This window comes from Cornus florida, unplaced genomic scaffold (assembly GCF_030987335.1).
Source record: "Cornus florida cultivar Cherokee Brave unplaced genomic scaffold, ASM3098733v1 CherokeeBrave_3.0.0_Hap2_Chr09, whole genome shotgun sequence".
Taxonomy (NCBI): Eukaryota; Viridiplantae; Streptophyta; class Magnoliopsida; order Cornales; family Cornaceae; genus Cornus; species Cornus florida.
This window is the reverse complement of record NW_026775579.1, coordinates 88,293,057-88,308,964: the sequence shown is the minus strand read 5'-3', so window position 1 is coordinate 88,308,964 and position 15,908 is coordinate 88,293,057. Positions and strand designations below refer to the sequence as shown.

General features: G+C 35.2%; 1 protein-coding gene across 1 annotated transcript; it reads left to right on the top strand.

Annotated features, from left to right (window-relative positions):
* Positions 1–203: 203 nt before the first annotated feature.
* Positions 204–15,500, top strand: LOC132274950 (pre-mRNA-processing factor 19). The gene is made up of 18 exons (XM_059776323.1): positions 204–330; positions 460–545; positions 1,059–1,130; positions 1,242–1,304; positions 3,615–3,701; positions 5,552–5,699; positions 5,791–5,912; positions 6,121–6,237; positions 8,578–8,673; positions 8,755–8,814; positions 9,797–9,871; positions 13,442–13,546; positions 13,635–13,751; positions 13,833–13,910; positions 13,993–14,089; positions 14,407–14,458; positions 14,653–14,723; positions 14,888–15,500. Exons 1-18 carry the CDS (start codon positions 318–320, stop codon positions 15,001–15,003), a joined length of 1,575 nt encoding a protein of 524 aa, XP_059632306.1. The 5' UTR covers positions 204–317; the 3' UTR covers positions 15,004–15,500.
* Positions 15,501–15,908: the final 408 nt, after the last annotated feature.

Here is a 15,908-nt window from a genome sequence, read left to right as displayed (position 1 = left end):
GAAAAAAGGGAAAACATATTAAATAAACCTAGTCGCAAGAGAAAAAGAGGGGAAAAATATTAAATAAACCTATTTGCAAGAGAAAAGGAGGGAAAAAAATATTAAATAAACCTATTCGCATATCCAGTATATTCAACCCGACCCAACCGTGAAAAAGAACCGAACTAGTCCGCTCCATCTGGTAGAAGGCAGCCTATATCTTTCTTTTATTTTCGCATCCCTCTCATTCCTCCCCTTCTCTCTCTCTTCGACAGCTCTTGTCTCAGAACTGCGGCGAAGAACGGCTGAGCTCAACAGAAACCCTATCTCTCAGCACAATGAACTGTTCAAGTATATCTAACTTTGTGTATATATATATGTGTGTGTGTCTTATATACATTCACCCACACACACAAACTCACTTGGCACATCCTATTCTAGTTGTTGTCTGATCTCTTGCTCTTACTCTTGTCCGTACAGTCTCCGGTGAGGTGCCGGAAGAGCCGGTTGTTTCAAAGAAGTCCGGGTTACTGTACGAGAAGCGATTAATCGAAAGACATATATCAGTATGTATCTCTCTTTTTTTTTTCTAGGGTTTTTCTTTTTAATGCGCGTTTCTTGATTATTGCTTTGTTTGATTACTGAGAAAACCGTATAACTCATAGAGTCATAGGTCTCAGCTTATTATGCTATCTGGATTTTATTCCTATATATATTTATTTTTTGTTTTTTTGGGTAATTATTAAGAACTTTAAATCAAACTTCTATTTAGAAAGCAACATTTGTAAAATTCAACACCTTACACATTATCTGATAAATTTTTGGGTTAAAACCCGGTTAACAATTCGGTGAATGTATGTCATAAAATGAAAAAAAAAAAATCAAAATTGTTTCCTTTGTTTTAACAGTTTTTTTGGTTAGCAAACACAGGGTTCGGTTTTATATGCATCTGTTCCCTATATATGCATTTTTTATTTTCTTTTTTCCCATATGTTTCTTTTAACTTGTATTTATTTTTGTGTGAATTTAAACCATCTATTTGATAGAACGCTGCCTTTTTGTTTGTTTGTTTTAATTAGGATTATGGAAAATGCCCTATTACCGGGGAGCCTTTAAATATGGATGACATTGTTCCAATCAAGACCGGCAAGGTATTATACAGTTTTATATTTGTAATCGTACTTTCATACATTCTTGTTAGAAGTGCTTTCGGTTCATAAATATGGGATGTTAAACTTACTTTCACTGAAATTTTGATGCAGATAGTGAAGCCAAGACCAGTACAAGCTGCAAGCATTCCTGGGATGCTTGGAATGTTCCAGATTGTATGTGTTTCTTTTTCTTTATTGCTGCATATAATTTTTTGTCAATACAAAAACCTAAATTTCTTGGCAAATTTCCTGGAAACATCATAAATTTTACACCCGAAGGTCATTGATCCATCCAACCTATGATTCATCGTCACCATATTGCAACTTTTTTTATTTTGGTGGATGGAGTCATGGTCTTGATCGTTCTAATCTGGTTGTTTGCACTCTCCACGCACACATGATGTTTTGGATAAAATACTAAGTTTAACCTCGTTCTCTTTTCTATATTTATATTGGGCATAATGTTTTATTTTCTACACTACTCAATGAGTCTTTAGGACATAATCAAAAGATGTCTATGCTTCAAACTTTGAATAGGACAAATTGGACTATAATGACAATAAATTGGTCCCTTTTGTTTATTAGAAGTCCAGGAAACTCAACTAAACTGAACTCACAGATCCTTTTCCCTACTATTATGGGTTGGGTTACATGCATTGTTTGCCTATCTGTGCTATTTAAGGCCATTGCCTTGGTCTAACCACATGCTACCATATCTTTCCTAACTATCTCAATCCATGCCTTGACATTACCCTCAACAAGGATCATGCCACTTTTCCTAACCAATGCAACTATTTGCCGTCATTGATTCACTGCACATAGGAAAACCATCCTAATTAATTCTCTCTTATTTTATCTCCAATTGGCGCTACTACAACCGTTTCATGAATGCGTCTATATATAAATTTATACCTTCTGTCTTCTATAGTCGTATTTCAAACCAGTAAATAGTTACAACTACATGCTAGCATTATAGCAACCCAGGATAACATATTTGCGATAGAAAACATGATATGCTTTTGGTCTATAAAACTAAATACGTTGTTCCCATTTTTTGCTTACTTATAGAATACCTAATTGCAAGACAATAGAAATATGAATGAGTGATTTCCCAGGAGGATGTAAGTGTTGGATCTTTGTCCAAGACCATAGCATTTTAAGGAAGTCATTCCTGCCACTTGGCCTGCTTTGATGTATACTTCTTTTGGGTCATGCAGTTTTAGGCACCAACAATGATAAGAAAGTGTTATTCATAAAAAAAAAATAAATAAAAAATAAAATAAAATGATAAGAATATGTTGGTTGTCTCTTTCATGATTATCGATATGAAACCTAATTTTGAAAGTAAATAAAAAATTAATGCATTTTAACTTTTAAGGATATTGTTATATATGCATGCGTATGTATAATCTTTTACGATTTTTCTTTTTGGTTGGTATGTTACACATGCGACTCACTCTTGTCCAACCAATGGGAACTTTTATTCTTGGATAAGTGTCAAACGAGAAGTTGAACTCTCAAGCTCATAGGAGTAGAAGATACCACTTGAGTTAAGGGCTTAGTGGTCATCCTCTATGAATTGGAAGAGAAAGATATGTACATTTGAATCATATTTTACATGTATTTTAAGGGTCAGCGTAGGTATATGTGCTTAAGTGTTGAATTTATTAAAATCCAAGGTCATGAGGATGTGCTTGAATATTTATTTTAGAATTTTATAGGATATAATGGTGTTTGTATGTGACACAGATTGTTCAACATGGTTAGTTATAAATATTGTGCATTATGACACTGCATTCTTTTTGAAACGACCATTTAACGAAAGGAATACACGGAGAGAAACTAAATTACTAGGCATACTTGCCATTTGCACGTCTGAGGATTGCTGGAGACTCACCACATGAGCACATAATGTTTTGTGTGTATGACAAGGGTATTTCAAACATTTAGAAGAGCCCATGTGAATGGTCAGAACTACCTATTACCTTTAAGCATCAAGAAATCTATATTAAGCTAATATAGCCATATTCGTTGTACTGCATTTGGTGGTGTGGCGTAACGACGTACCCTTTAGTGGGTTTTCATATAAGTGGGTTTTCATTCAAGTAGATCTTTGCAAGGCTTGATTTCTTTCACTATAGCTTTGGATGTCCTGAAAAGGCCATTTTGGTCCCCGTTAATTAACGGTGTTAGGAGAAGTGGACTAGAAGCAAGCCTTACTTTTAGCATTACTTGAAACAACTGGCTATTCTTAAACTTGAACTTGCGTCAGGTACTTGGTACGTCGAATTTTTATCACTGCACACAAGCAATGGCCCCTACTGTGGATCTCCTTTATCAATTATATTTGTCTAGGATTTTGGACTTAATAAATGCTTCTTATCAGTACCTTCTTATTCTCTGCTAATTGTTCTACTGGTTTCTTATTGCTTCTTAGTTTATTTTACCAAAAAATAAATAAATTCTGATATTCTTTTATAATAGGAATGGGATGGTCTGATGCTATCCAATTTTGCATTGGAGCAACAACTACATACAGCAAGGCAAGAACTAAGTCATTCTCTGTACCAGGTACTGACTAGCTTAAACATTCATTGTTGTTTGGGCCTTAAATAATCTGATTTAAGTACAGTAGGTCTAATATATAGTCCCGCCTGATTAAATTTTTTGTTGTTCATACTTTTTGTTGACCTTGGTGTTACACCATTTCACTTTTCCCTGGATAACATGGATCCCTTGGTTTTTTAGTAATCAATGTTCTGTAATTTCTGTTTACAGTCTGAGCAGTTTCTTAAATAACTTCTCAATGTTAATTTTTTATTTTATTTTAATTATACAGATAAGAACTCTATTAGCAATTTAATTGTAATCTCTCTTTTTATTTTATTTTTATTTATTTTAAAAAATATGGAAAAAAATATGAAGGTGCAACCAACTATATAAATCAAATCTATCCCTTGATGGAGCACAAAGAAAACTTATCTCTATTTATTTATTTATTTTTCTGAATAAACTAATTTCTATTAAATCTGATACTATACACAATCTTGACCTGAACAAGGCCTAGACAATGTGTTTTGTTTCAACTTCAGTCTCAATATCTCGTGATTTGATTTCTCCCTCTCTCCTCTTTCTCTCTCTGTCTCCCTCTCCCCTGGCTCTTGCTGTACTTTCCACTTCCTAAATATATCAAATATTCCACATAAAATAGTTCTTGATGCCCGATAATTGGCATCACCACTCATCTGCAATATCTTCAATAAACGAGCCAAACAATCTTAGAATGTGAAAAGAAGCTGGTCCATATCATTGAAGAATTTGAGATTTTTTTTTATAATTAATGGGTGCCTTGTGAAATATAAGTATCAATAAATAATTAGAAGCTCCGATAGCATTGTCCACCATCTGGCAGGCAATGCTTTAAACTCAGGAATTAGATAAAAAAACGGATAGGTTAAGAAGGATACAAGAGAAAATTTAGGACCTGTGATCAGCATGCAATTGCTGATAATTAAAGCATGTGATTAGTGGGATACGAAAAGCAGCTCAAGCTTACTTACAGAGTGCCAATGTTTTTAACCTTGTGAGCAGGATCCTGGGTTTATATATATATATATATATATACATCTCTCTCTCTCCCTCCCTCTCCCTCTCTCTCGTGTGTTTGTGTATGTGAGACAAATGGAGGGTACAAAAGTTCTGTTGGTACTTGATGGGGGTAAGGTGACAGCTTCAAAGCATTTGTTCACTAATTTATACTGATGATTATGGTTATATATCCATTGATAGTGATGTAGTAGTACCATCCCAAAAATAAGAACAGAAAAAAAAGGAGGAGTTGTGCTCAAATTAGGTTTCATGAACTATTAAAGCTCCTCAAATAAACAACCAAAACTTCAAGCTAAATGCACTGCAGACTTTAATATGTCCCTCATAGAAAAGCACCTCAAGCAAATTTGACTTTTGTGGAATTTGCTTAATTTATTTGTGTTCCCTACAGGTTGTGTTTGTAGGGTAAGCGCATCACTTCACTTCACTAGAGGAGCATTGAAGTGCTTGTTTTTAGGAGGATAGGTCATGATATGACAGTAAGTTTGTCAAAAAAAGGATTGTGAGCCTTATAAGATACTAAGTAGAAATTCCCATGGGAACAACATTGTGGCACTGGAGACGAACATATTAATTTCATCATTTATAGAGTTATGTAATGCTGTGGGAGAGTTAAACATGAAGGGGTTATGATTTCCAGATGCATTATATTTTATCTTTAATCTTTTTCCTAATATATGCCAGTTCAGTTTCTCATCTTCTTTTTCAATGGTTTCCTTTATCTTTTGCCTATTATGGAATAGATTCTCCATTTTATTTTCTTCTCAACTGAATGAATTTCGTTGTCAAATCTACCTGTCTTGTGTCAACAGCACGATGCCGCTTGCCGTGTAATTGCAAGACTAAAGAAAGAAAGGGATGATGCAAGATCCTTTCTGGCGCAGGCAGAAAGACAGATACCCATGTCAGCATCAGCAGTGCCTATTGCTAATGCTTCTGCTTTGAGCAATGGGAAAAGAGGTTGTTGCTTTGTATGCATGTAGGGTGATTCTATTTAAATTGCGCCTAGATTATATGATGGGTCATTTGTGTTCTATTAATGTCGTTGCAGCTGCTGATGATGACGAGATGGACTCTGGAGGAAAGAGAATCCGTCCAGGAATTTCTTCTAGCATAATTTCAGAGCTAACTGATTGTAATGCAGCACTCTCGCAGCAGCGGAAAAAGCGGCAGGTAATGTTTGTAATGATGTGTAAATACAGAGATTTATTAAATGAAGTCTTCATATTTTTCTTGGCAGTTTTTGTCATTTGCCTGTAATTAATCTTTTCTTTTACCATATATGTTGTCTGATTTCTTCTTCTTCTTTTTTTTTTTTTTTGGTTCTTTCTGTTGTGGGGTGTGTGTGTGGTTCTGGTCTTTTGTTTTTCTTTCCTCCCAGATTCCTCCAACGTTGGCTCCCATTGATGCTTTGGAGAGGTACACCCAACTCAATAGTTATCCACTTCACAAAACCAACAAACCTGGCATCTTATCTGTGGATATCCATTACACCAAGGTATGACATTAACCAATATGTAAACTGCATTCTCATGCATCTTTTATTTTTACCATTATAAAATGTACTGCCAATATTCGTTAAATCGCATGCATAGTTACGCGGGTTCTAATTGCAGATTCAATGTTGTGTCTTCTACTGTTAAGCTTATCCGGTCTCCAAATATTTGAATTACCATTTAGGATCCTATCTTGTGAACTTTTTCTGGCACTAGTGCATTAATGATTGTATTTGACATACATCACATTCAAGATGATTTTGATATGTTCCCTATCTGACATATATGTGAGGTATCTTACATTAATACTTCAAAACAATGAACCTGAATTTGACACGCATACATGTTTATTTCTGACATAGCAGGGATAATACATTAGGATTATCACTGTAATATAGGTTAAAGGACTAGGGAGAGTTGATTATATATACATTTGTGTACACATACACACGTTGAGTGTAGATTAAGAAGCACAAACACTTCTATAGAATTGCCATGTTGTGTTGGACACTAACACCAAGTGAACATTCCTAGATATGTTTTTGACACCTCGCAGATATGTCCATTATTAAAAAATAAGATTTACTATTTTAGACACTTCAACACATTTCATACACTCTAAAATTTAGTGGGTTCATTTTGACACTCTTGAAAACAAGATGAAGACAACCCTTTGTATATATGATATCATAATTTTTGTTATCATTTATTATCCAGTTTTGTCACGTTACATGGTTCTTCGTATTAATTCTGAAAATAGTCAGACTATGTATTTTATCTTATGTATAAGATGCATACATATTTATATATCATCGTGTCCATATCTTCTCCAAAATTTACCTTATTGGTGTTTCTGTGGTGTTTCCTGTGCTTGTCCCTTGTTTCTGTCCGTGTTACTAAATGTGTGTGTAAATATTAGACATATGGGGAATGCTGATGTCCCCATCAGTATATATTAGCCTTCTCCTGAAATATCAATGGTTAAAAATCTCCTTGCATGAGATCTTTTATAATAAAATGTGAAAGGATTTTACGTTTTAGATATTTATGCATTTACTTATTTAATTCTTATATAATAAGTCACAGCCGTATTATTCCCCATCCCCTCTCCAGTTCCCCAATACGGTCGGAATCTCTCTCCCCTTAAAACCATGTAAACCCTGCACAACCATTTGCAGACTCAATCGTTGAACCAGATAGTCACTGTTACCGCAGTTGTTGCGATCACCCATTCTCATCTATTCATATCTTAAAATAAGAAGAGAGCTTTGGCGTCTTGATTTTGGAGTCGCACTGGTGATCATTATAAGTGGGGACCTTCAATCACCTGTACATTGACATCAATCATTTGCTCTCTTTGGACATTGATACTGGAGCACCATCTTTGAAATTTCATGATGACAAGTCACTAACAATAACAGAGCTCCTTCCTGAAATAGTCAAATGGTGAGAGAAAGTCAACCATGCTAATGTCATTGATTGAACATTAGGCAGATTGGATGACGAGGAGTTCCAGGGACTTAGTTAATGAAATTCCTCCCAGTAAATCGGTGAGAGAACATGTGAAAGAGGACAAGATCTGCCACATTGGACCGGTCAATTGGGAGCATACAATATATTGAGAGGGATGGAGAAGATCACAGAAAGCATACCCCTATAAGGCTCTAAAGAAATCGAAGTTATCTGAAACAAATTAGTCTAGTAAAATTGGGGAACTTGTTAGTGACATCCATTGTAGGCGAGGTTAGCATACCCTTGAGAATATACACATATATGTACCTTCACAAAATATAGTGCAATTTTCCAAACAAAATCAATTATGCTTACTTCGCATTATTTATGGCTAATAATTAACTCAATTACAGGGCATGGTATAAATTGAAAAATGACAACTGAGAAATAGAGATGTTATATTTTGCTAATTGCTAAAGCTATAACAGAGCATACAGGTTTAATCATTTTAAATGATGATGTTATATTCTAATTGGTTGGATGTTTAGGTATATGCCTAATCTGACAATAATTTAATCCTAATAGAGTGATAAATTCAATGAATCTTTGTGCTGTACTTTTTGACTTGGATTACTTATCTGGTCCACATGTTTGACATGCAATACAGACCACTTGTATAAGAGAACACTGCATGTCTGGAAGATAATTGAAGTTTGATCTAAGTGTTCAATAATCTTTCTTTTTCATTTCAGTCATTTCAATTTTCCAATTTCTGTTTGAGATTTTCAGTAGACTATGTTGGAGTTCCAAACAATATTTTATGTGCCAGATTTATTTATTTATTTTCGATTTTCATTAGACTATGTTGCATTTCTTCTTTGTTTTGTCAGGATATAATTGCAACCGGCGGGGTTGATACAAATGCTGTACTCTTTGATCGACCTTCAGGAGAGATTTTATCGACACTCAGTGGTCATTCAAAGAAGGTTTTGTCCTTTATTTAAATGGTGGTGTTTTGTCTCCTATGTAGAATCTATTGACCAATCAATTGCATTTTAATTTGATAGGTTACCAGTGTCAAATTTGTAACTCAGGGTGATTTGGTTGTTACTGGTTCAGCAGATAAGGTAAGCCAGGGTCATTTCCATTTTGCGTCAAATCTAAACTTTCTTTTCCTTTGCCGCCTTTATGTTCTGTTTGTTTATTTGCTGTCTCCTTCAGCCTCCTTTGATTTTGTTACGTTCTGTTGGAAATGCATGCTGGGTCCATGACTTTTAGGTATACATGGACTATTTTTAATACAAGATGTTATAGAGCTTATATCTAGACATTACTGTAATTTCCTTCACTCCATTATTTAGCAAAGGAGTGCATCCTTTATTTATTAGCTGGACACAGAATCAGCTAGACTTAGTTGGAAAGCGAGATTGGGAATTGAATGGCTGTTGCAATGTGTATGCAATGGAGTGATTTTTTTTTTTAAAAATATCTGGAAAATGGAGTTCTTTTGGTTCTACTGGTCTCACAATAAAGTTTATGTCAATAGGCTTATGGAATAGAATACCAACCTAAACAAAGGCTTGTAAGCATCTTCTGCTCATCTCTTTATGCAGTTGGTGGTGGATATACATATATGTGTGTATATACAATATATACACTTTTGATGGGCTTCATATTTATCTATGGTGCTTGCACTCACTTGTACATATGCATAAATGAAGGTTATTATAGATGTTGCATTGGTCTGCTTATGGGGCTGTGCTGCAAGCTCACTGGAATAATGAATTTTTGGACTTGTAAATTTTATTTGAAGTAAAAATTGAAGAGTTACTCTTATTCAACATTCCATAATCATTATCTTGTGTTGTTTTCTTGCTTAGGTATATATCGGTTCAACTTGATTTTATTTTCTGTCTAACAAATTGATTCTATTACTGTAATTAAATTTAATGGTCTATAAGAAGTATTAAATTTTTGATTATATATCCATACAACTTGTGTTTCCCATTGAATTCTAGCTTTTGAATGTATACATATATAACTAGATTTGTTTCCCTTTGAATTATACAAAGTAGTACTTTCAACCCCATATTCAATTCTGTATTTCAGAGTGTGCGTATATGGCAAGGATCTGAAAATGGGAACTACGATTGTAGGCACATCTTGAAGGATCATACTGCAGAGGTAAGTAATATGTTTCAATCTGAACTATTCATGATTTAATAATTGGTGATTGTTCTGAAAATCACAGGCATTTTTTGTTTTATTGTAATTTTTAGGTATTATGCTTTTAGTTCTTGTCATGATTTTGATAAATATTTCTAAAATGTTCTACATTCATGTTCATCGCTGTAAATTCACACCTCCACATGCGCTGAGATCATTTCAGCCTGATCCTGAAAAAAAAAGAAGAGGAATTACCCAAGCCATGTATTTGAGCATGTGACATCTTTTAAAAAGACTTCAAGGGTAATCATTTATGTAATTGATTGTAGAATATTTCAATTAACAATTCCTTTATTGTTATTTGAGACAATATTTTTAGAAAAAAATTCATCCTCTATTTGCCGAATGCTTCATTTTAATTTAAAATTTTCTATTCCCCTTCTTTAACACTCAGGGTGCGTTTGGTTAGATAGAACTAGCAAGAAAGGAAAAGAATCAGAAAATTTATAAATTTTTTGTCCGTTTGCTTAGGATGAAACGTAAAATTTTCAGGAAACTGGAATTCCGCAAGTAGCTAATTTTGTCTAAAACGATTCCTCTATAAAACATGTGAAATTTTTTGTTACAGTTATATTTTAAATTCCTATTATACCCATAATTGTCATTGGTTATCTTTTTTCCCATTTTTCACATAGGTATATTTGTATTTTTTTTTTTTCCCAAACGTACATAAACTCATGAAGCTGGTGAGATCTTCTTTTCAGCTTTACTTTCTTTCTTTCTTTATATATATATTTTTATCTTGCATACAAAATTGATGCTTTATTCTTTTTCATCTCAACCCCCCCCCCCCCCCCTCTTCCTATATATATATATATATATATATAGCATATGGTGGGTATTTTCTAAATGCATTATATAATATATACAATGTGTATATACATACATATCAACTAGGTTTTAGAATTTGGATATTAGAGTTATTATAAGTTCTAGGGAATATATATGCTCTTCGGAAAGAATAATACAAAAATGTTCCATAGTTATATAATTCTAATAGAATTTAAAAAGAAAACCCCTCATAAACTTGGTTGTCATATAGTATATGTAAAATTCTATTAGTTATTCTAATGGAAACAAACCTCTAGTGGAACAATCCTAATCCTATTCGATTTCATCAAAGTCCTTACAATCACTATATAAATTGTAATGTCCAAAAATATAATAAAAAAATGTTACAATATTTTTGAGTAAAGAAATTCAGGTGACTTGGTGTCTCATACAAGTTATGAATACTATTATCAGTAATCTATCCAAAAAAAAATGAATACTATTATCAATAACAACAAAATTTGATGCATGAATTAATTTTACACAATTTTTTTTTTTAATATTTGAAATTATAAGGGTGATTTTGGCAAGTATGATCATTTTCTTCTCTTTCATTCTATCCAAATGAACAACATAATATTTTCTCACAACTTTCTTGAAAAAATTTCATACTAACCAAATGCACCATGGAAACTTAATTTTATTTTCCCTCACTTCACTTTCTTTCACTTTCACTTTCACTTTCCCCCATCTATTTCCGTCTAATCAAACGGACCCTCAAGGAACATCTATTTAGGAGTCTTCATGTAGCTTTCTTAGAGATCCTGGAAATATATTGAGATTGAAAAAGGGGGGCACACCAAAATTAATTAATCCTGCGGCTTGTTTCGTTGTTATCATGTTATGACATGTGGTATTTATTTTCTTCCTTTATATCTCTTTTGAAAATTCTTTACTTAGTTCAACTAAAATTCTGAATAGATCTCTTGGTCATATTTTTAGTGTCCAAAAAATGTCCCTACGAACTAGGGATCGCAATTTGTACCGTCCCGTTAAATACGGGTATGGGAACCATTTTTATACCGTAAGGGGGGGTATGGGTACAATATTGAAACCCATCGCGGGTCAGGGGGTGGGGACGGGTTCTGATAAATATCCGCCCGCCCTGACCCGCTCCACCTTATATTACAATATCTATATATATATATATATTAATTATATATATATATACATACATGTTATAAGTTATAACCCTAAAGTAACACCCTCAGGTCTGCCGCCTCACTCCTAACTCCTCAGTATTGAAAACCACACAAAAGTTCTCTCTAACCTCTCTCATCGCTTGCTGCCGCCTCACTCCTCAGTATCAAAGACCAAACAAAACTTCTCTCTCTAACCTCTCATCTCCTCCATCACCAAACTAGACCTGCAACTAAATCCATTTGGGTGAATGATTTAATTTTGCAACTCGGCCCAACCAAGTACTGAATAAATCGACTCCAAGTTTACCATCGTTATTTTTTTCATCTCTGTTTGCGACGCCTCGTTCCCCCTTCTATCTTCTCTGTGTGATCCCAACTCACAACTGAGGCTGTGACCCACCACCAGCGCCGGAGGCTGACGACAGAGCTAAACGATCTGTTTGGAGTCACCACTTAGGCAGTCGAGATCGACAGATGTCTTCGTCTCTATCGCCCCCACTCTTCATCTCTTTCTTCTGTACGCCTTTTTTTTTTTTAATTTAATCGAAATTTTCAAAGATTTGCTTTATAAAGAGATTTATTTAGTATATTTTGGGTCTGAGCATTCTTATTCAGTTATTTATTTTTCTATATATTCAATTTTTTCTCTCTGCCATTTTAGATTTTAGGGTTTTCAAGGATTTTTGGTCAATGATGTTCTCTCTGCCATTAACTGTGAGCCTGTGATCTGTGATCACCACATGGATTAAGTCGAAATAATAATAATAAATAATGGGGCAGGCACGGGAACAGACACAATCCTCTCCCAACGGTGCGGGGATGGATTGTGAAAATTCAACCAGTCCCGGACACTGGGCGGGGACGGGTTTAGGCAAACCTGCCCGGTTGCCATCCCTACTACGAACCAAACACCATTGACAAATAACATAACTGACAATTGTCTAAACTTTACCCTTTTCTTCATCCCGTGTCTCTTATGTCAACTTCTCAGATTTCAGCAATTTACACAGAAGTTAAAAACTGTCTGGTTCAGTGCATGGATGATGGGCAAGTTAAAACATTCTTAATGCTAATACTCTGCATTTAAGCCTTACTTTAGTCTTCATGAGGAGACAAAAAAGCATTGGTAGACAGTGTGCAACAATGCCGTGGTGGGAACAACAATAAAACTTTCTATATGTATAGTGAGGTGTTTTGCGCACACCTTTGAGTTGGTGACTGAATATTTTTGTCCTAAAGTTCTGGAGGATGGGAAATTATTACATGGTCCCTGGACCATTGGTCCTGACCAATCACTAACTGACACTCAAGCAGAAAACTGAATAAAGCTGACACATTTGCTTGTGTCAGCTAGTGATTGGCCCAGGACCATTTAATAATATTTCCTGGAGGACAAGCTTATCATTCTCAACATTTGCACTAAAAGAAACAGATTCTGTTACTCAAAGTATTTGTTTGCTCCTTATATAATTTAGCTCTATGTATAACTGATCGTTCTGTAGTTCCAATTTATGTATGGCTGGTTCAGAATGATATGCATATCAACTCTTGACAGGTGCAAGCTGTCACCGTCCATGCCACCAATAACTACTTTGTGACTGCTTCTCTTGATAGCACATGGTGCTTCTACGATCTTTCATCTGGTTTATGCCTCTCACAGGTTTGACCTCTCTATCTATCTCTCTTGTCTCACTCACGTGCTTCCCTTCATTACTTCTGGACTGGGTCATTTGTATGATTTTCTGCAGGTTCCAGATGCTTCGAGTTCTGAGGGTTATACATCTGCTGCTTTTCATCCTGATGGTCTCATTTTGGGAACAGGTACCTCAGGATCACTGGTTAAAATTTGGGATGTAAAAAGTCAGGTACAATTCTATTTTTGGCAGGTCTATCCGTGATGTTTTCAAATTTGTCTTGCCATTCCACAGTTTTTTATTGATTTGCAGGCAAATGTAGCAAGATTTGATGGGCATGTCGGTGCAGTAACTGCCATATCATTCTCAGAAAATGGCTACTTCCTAGCAGTACGTGTTTCTTTAACAAAAAATGCAACAATATAGAGATAATTAAACATGCAGAATTCTGATTTATGTTGCTACTCATCAGACTGCAGCTCATGATGGTGTTAAGCTGTGGGATCTACGCAAACTGAGGAACTTCCGGACCTTTACGCCATATGATGAAAGTACACCAACACAATCTGGTATGAAAATATCTCCATGCCCAACTGAGTATCTCGTGGCCCTTTGTTGAAAACCAGTAGTAACAAACCATATTGTTGGAGTAAATTATCTTTTTATTTAAGTGGGGAAAAGCTTGAATTCTTGACTCTCCCTCACCCCCTCCCCTTTGGAGTGGTTTTTCTAATTTTTGGTTTATGTGGGGTTGGGGAGTGTTTACCTATTTATTGTATCTGTAATCAAAAGGAGATCGTATTCGTATGGTTTACTTCTTCAGTTTTACTTGCAGTGGAAATATAACTAAGCTGATTGCTAGCTCTATTCTTGGTGTTTTTTACAGTGGAATTTGACCATAGCGGAAGTTACCTTGCACTTGCTGGCTCAGATATAAGGTGTGCTTTTGAATAAACTTCATACTGTTGGGTTTAGTTACTTTAGTACAAGACACTAAGATGGAAATTAGTTTACACTTTACAAACCCTAGTTTTTATTCTTTCCTCTAATCCCCAGATCTTTTGCATCTATATTCTCTGATTACAACACCTGCCTTTTCTCTACCCTGACTCGAGCTTGATTGGTACTGCAGGGTTTATCAAGTTGCAAATGTCAAGTCTGAATGGAATTGTATCAAAACCTTCCCTGATTTGTCTGGCACAGGTCCTCTGTCCCATTCTCTCTCTCTCTCTCTCTCTCACACACACACACACACACACACACAGTCACACACATGTTACCTTTATCCTTCGTCTCAAGTCTAAACATCAGTGTTGCTTTCTGTTCATATGTTAAAGTTCATTGATGTATACTTCATGATTGTGTAGGCAAAGCAACTTGTGCAAAATTTGGTCCAGATGCAAAATATATTGCCGTTGGATCAATGGATCGCAATCTCCGCATATTTGGCCTTCCAGGGGAGGATGGTCCTTTAGAGTCTTAGTGCCTCTACGTCAACCCTAGTCAGTGGAACTTGTGATATTTCCTGTAATCTGCTACTGCAGCATCAAGTGTATTTTATGGGCTGAAGAGAGTTTTTGGAGTCTCCTGTTTATCATATCTACCTATTTGCTTAGGCTTAATTCTTCCATTCCAAGATGATGATGAAGGGCAACCAAGCCAGTGTAACCAATGGGAATTTGCAGCAGCATCCTTAGGCGTCGTCGGCAGTTGAATCAAGAAGTTGGAGGCAATATGTATCACTAGTATCATCAAAGTTCTCTCATTTTCATTTTGTCACACTGCAATTCAATTTGCCCTGAGAAGAAGAGTCGTTGGGTTACGATAGCCGGTTAAACTGCAGCATCTGGTGATGATATGGTGACTTGTTCTATATTAAGATCCGTTACTTTTTTAAACACCATCCTAGCATATGTAATTGATACATTAATTTGAGTGCTCACATATTTATTTTTATCGGATTTTTTAATAGCTAGTAAATGGCAGTTTTGTGATGCTCGAGAGATATTTAGGTTTCATATAACATGCCTCTGACGGGAGATCCACTACCAAATGAAATATGTTTGCAGCCTCCTCCCCACTCAAATATATATAGCTAAAGTGGAACTCCTAGTGAACAAAATGGTAGTACTGCCTTGTTGGACAAACCCTTCTTCCTTGCGCAGACGTTGAAACCATATACCAATTGCATCCTCATCAGCCATTGGAGCTTCAAGAAGCTACCATCAGATCTTTAGGTAACAACTGAAAAAGCCATAGCTACAAAAGGTTAAGGCTATTTAAAATAACGAATCATTTTTTTTTTTTTTTTTCCTTTTTCTCCCTTCTTTTCTTTTTACCAGAGAAATCTTGATATATTCTCTTTACCAAGTTCGAAACTTTGATCCG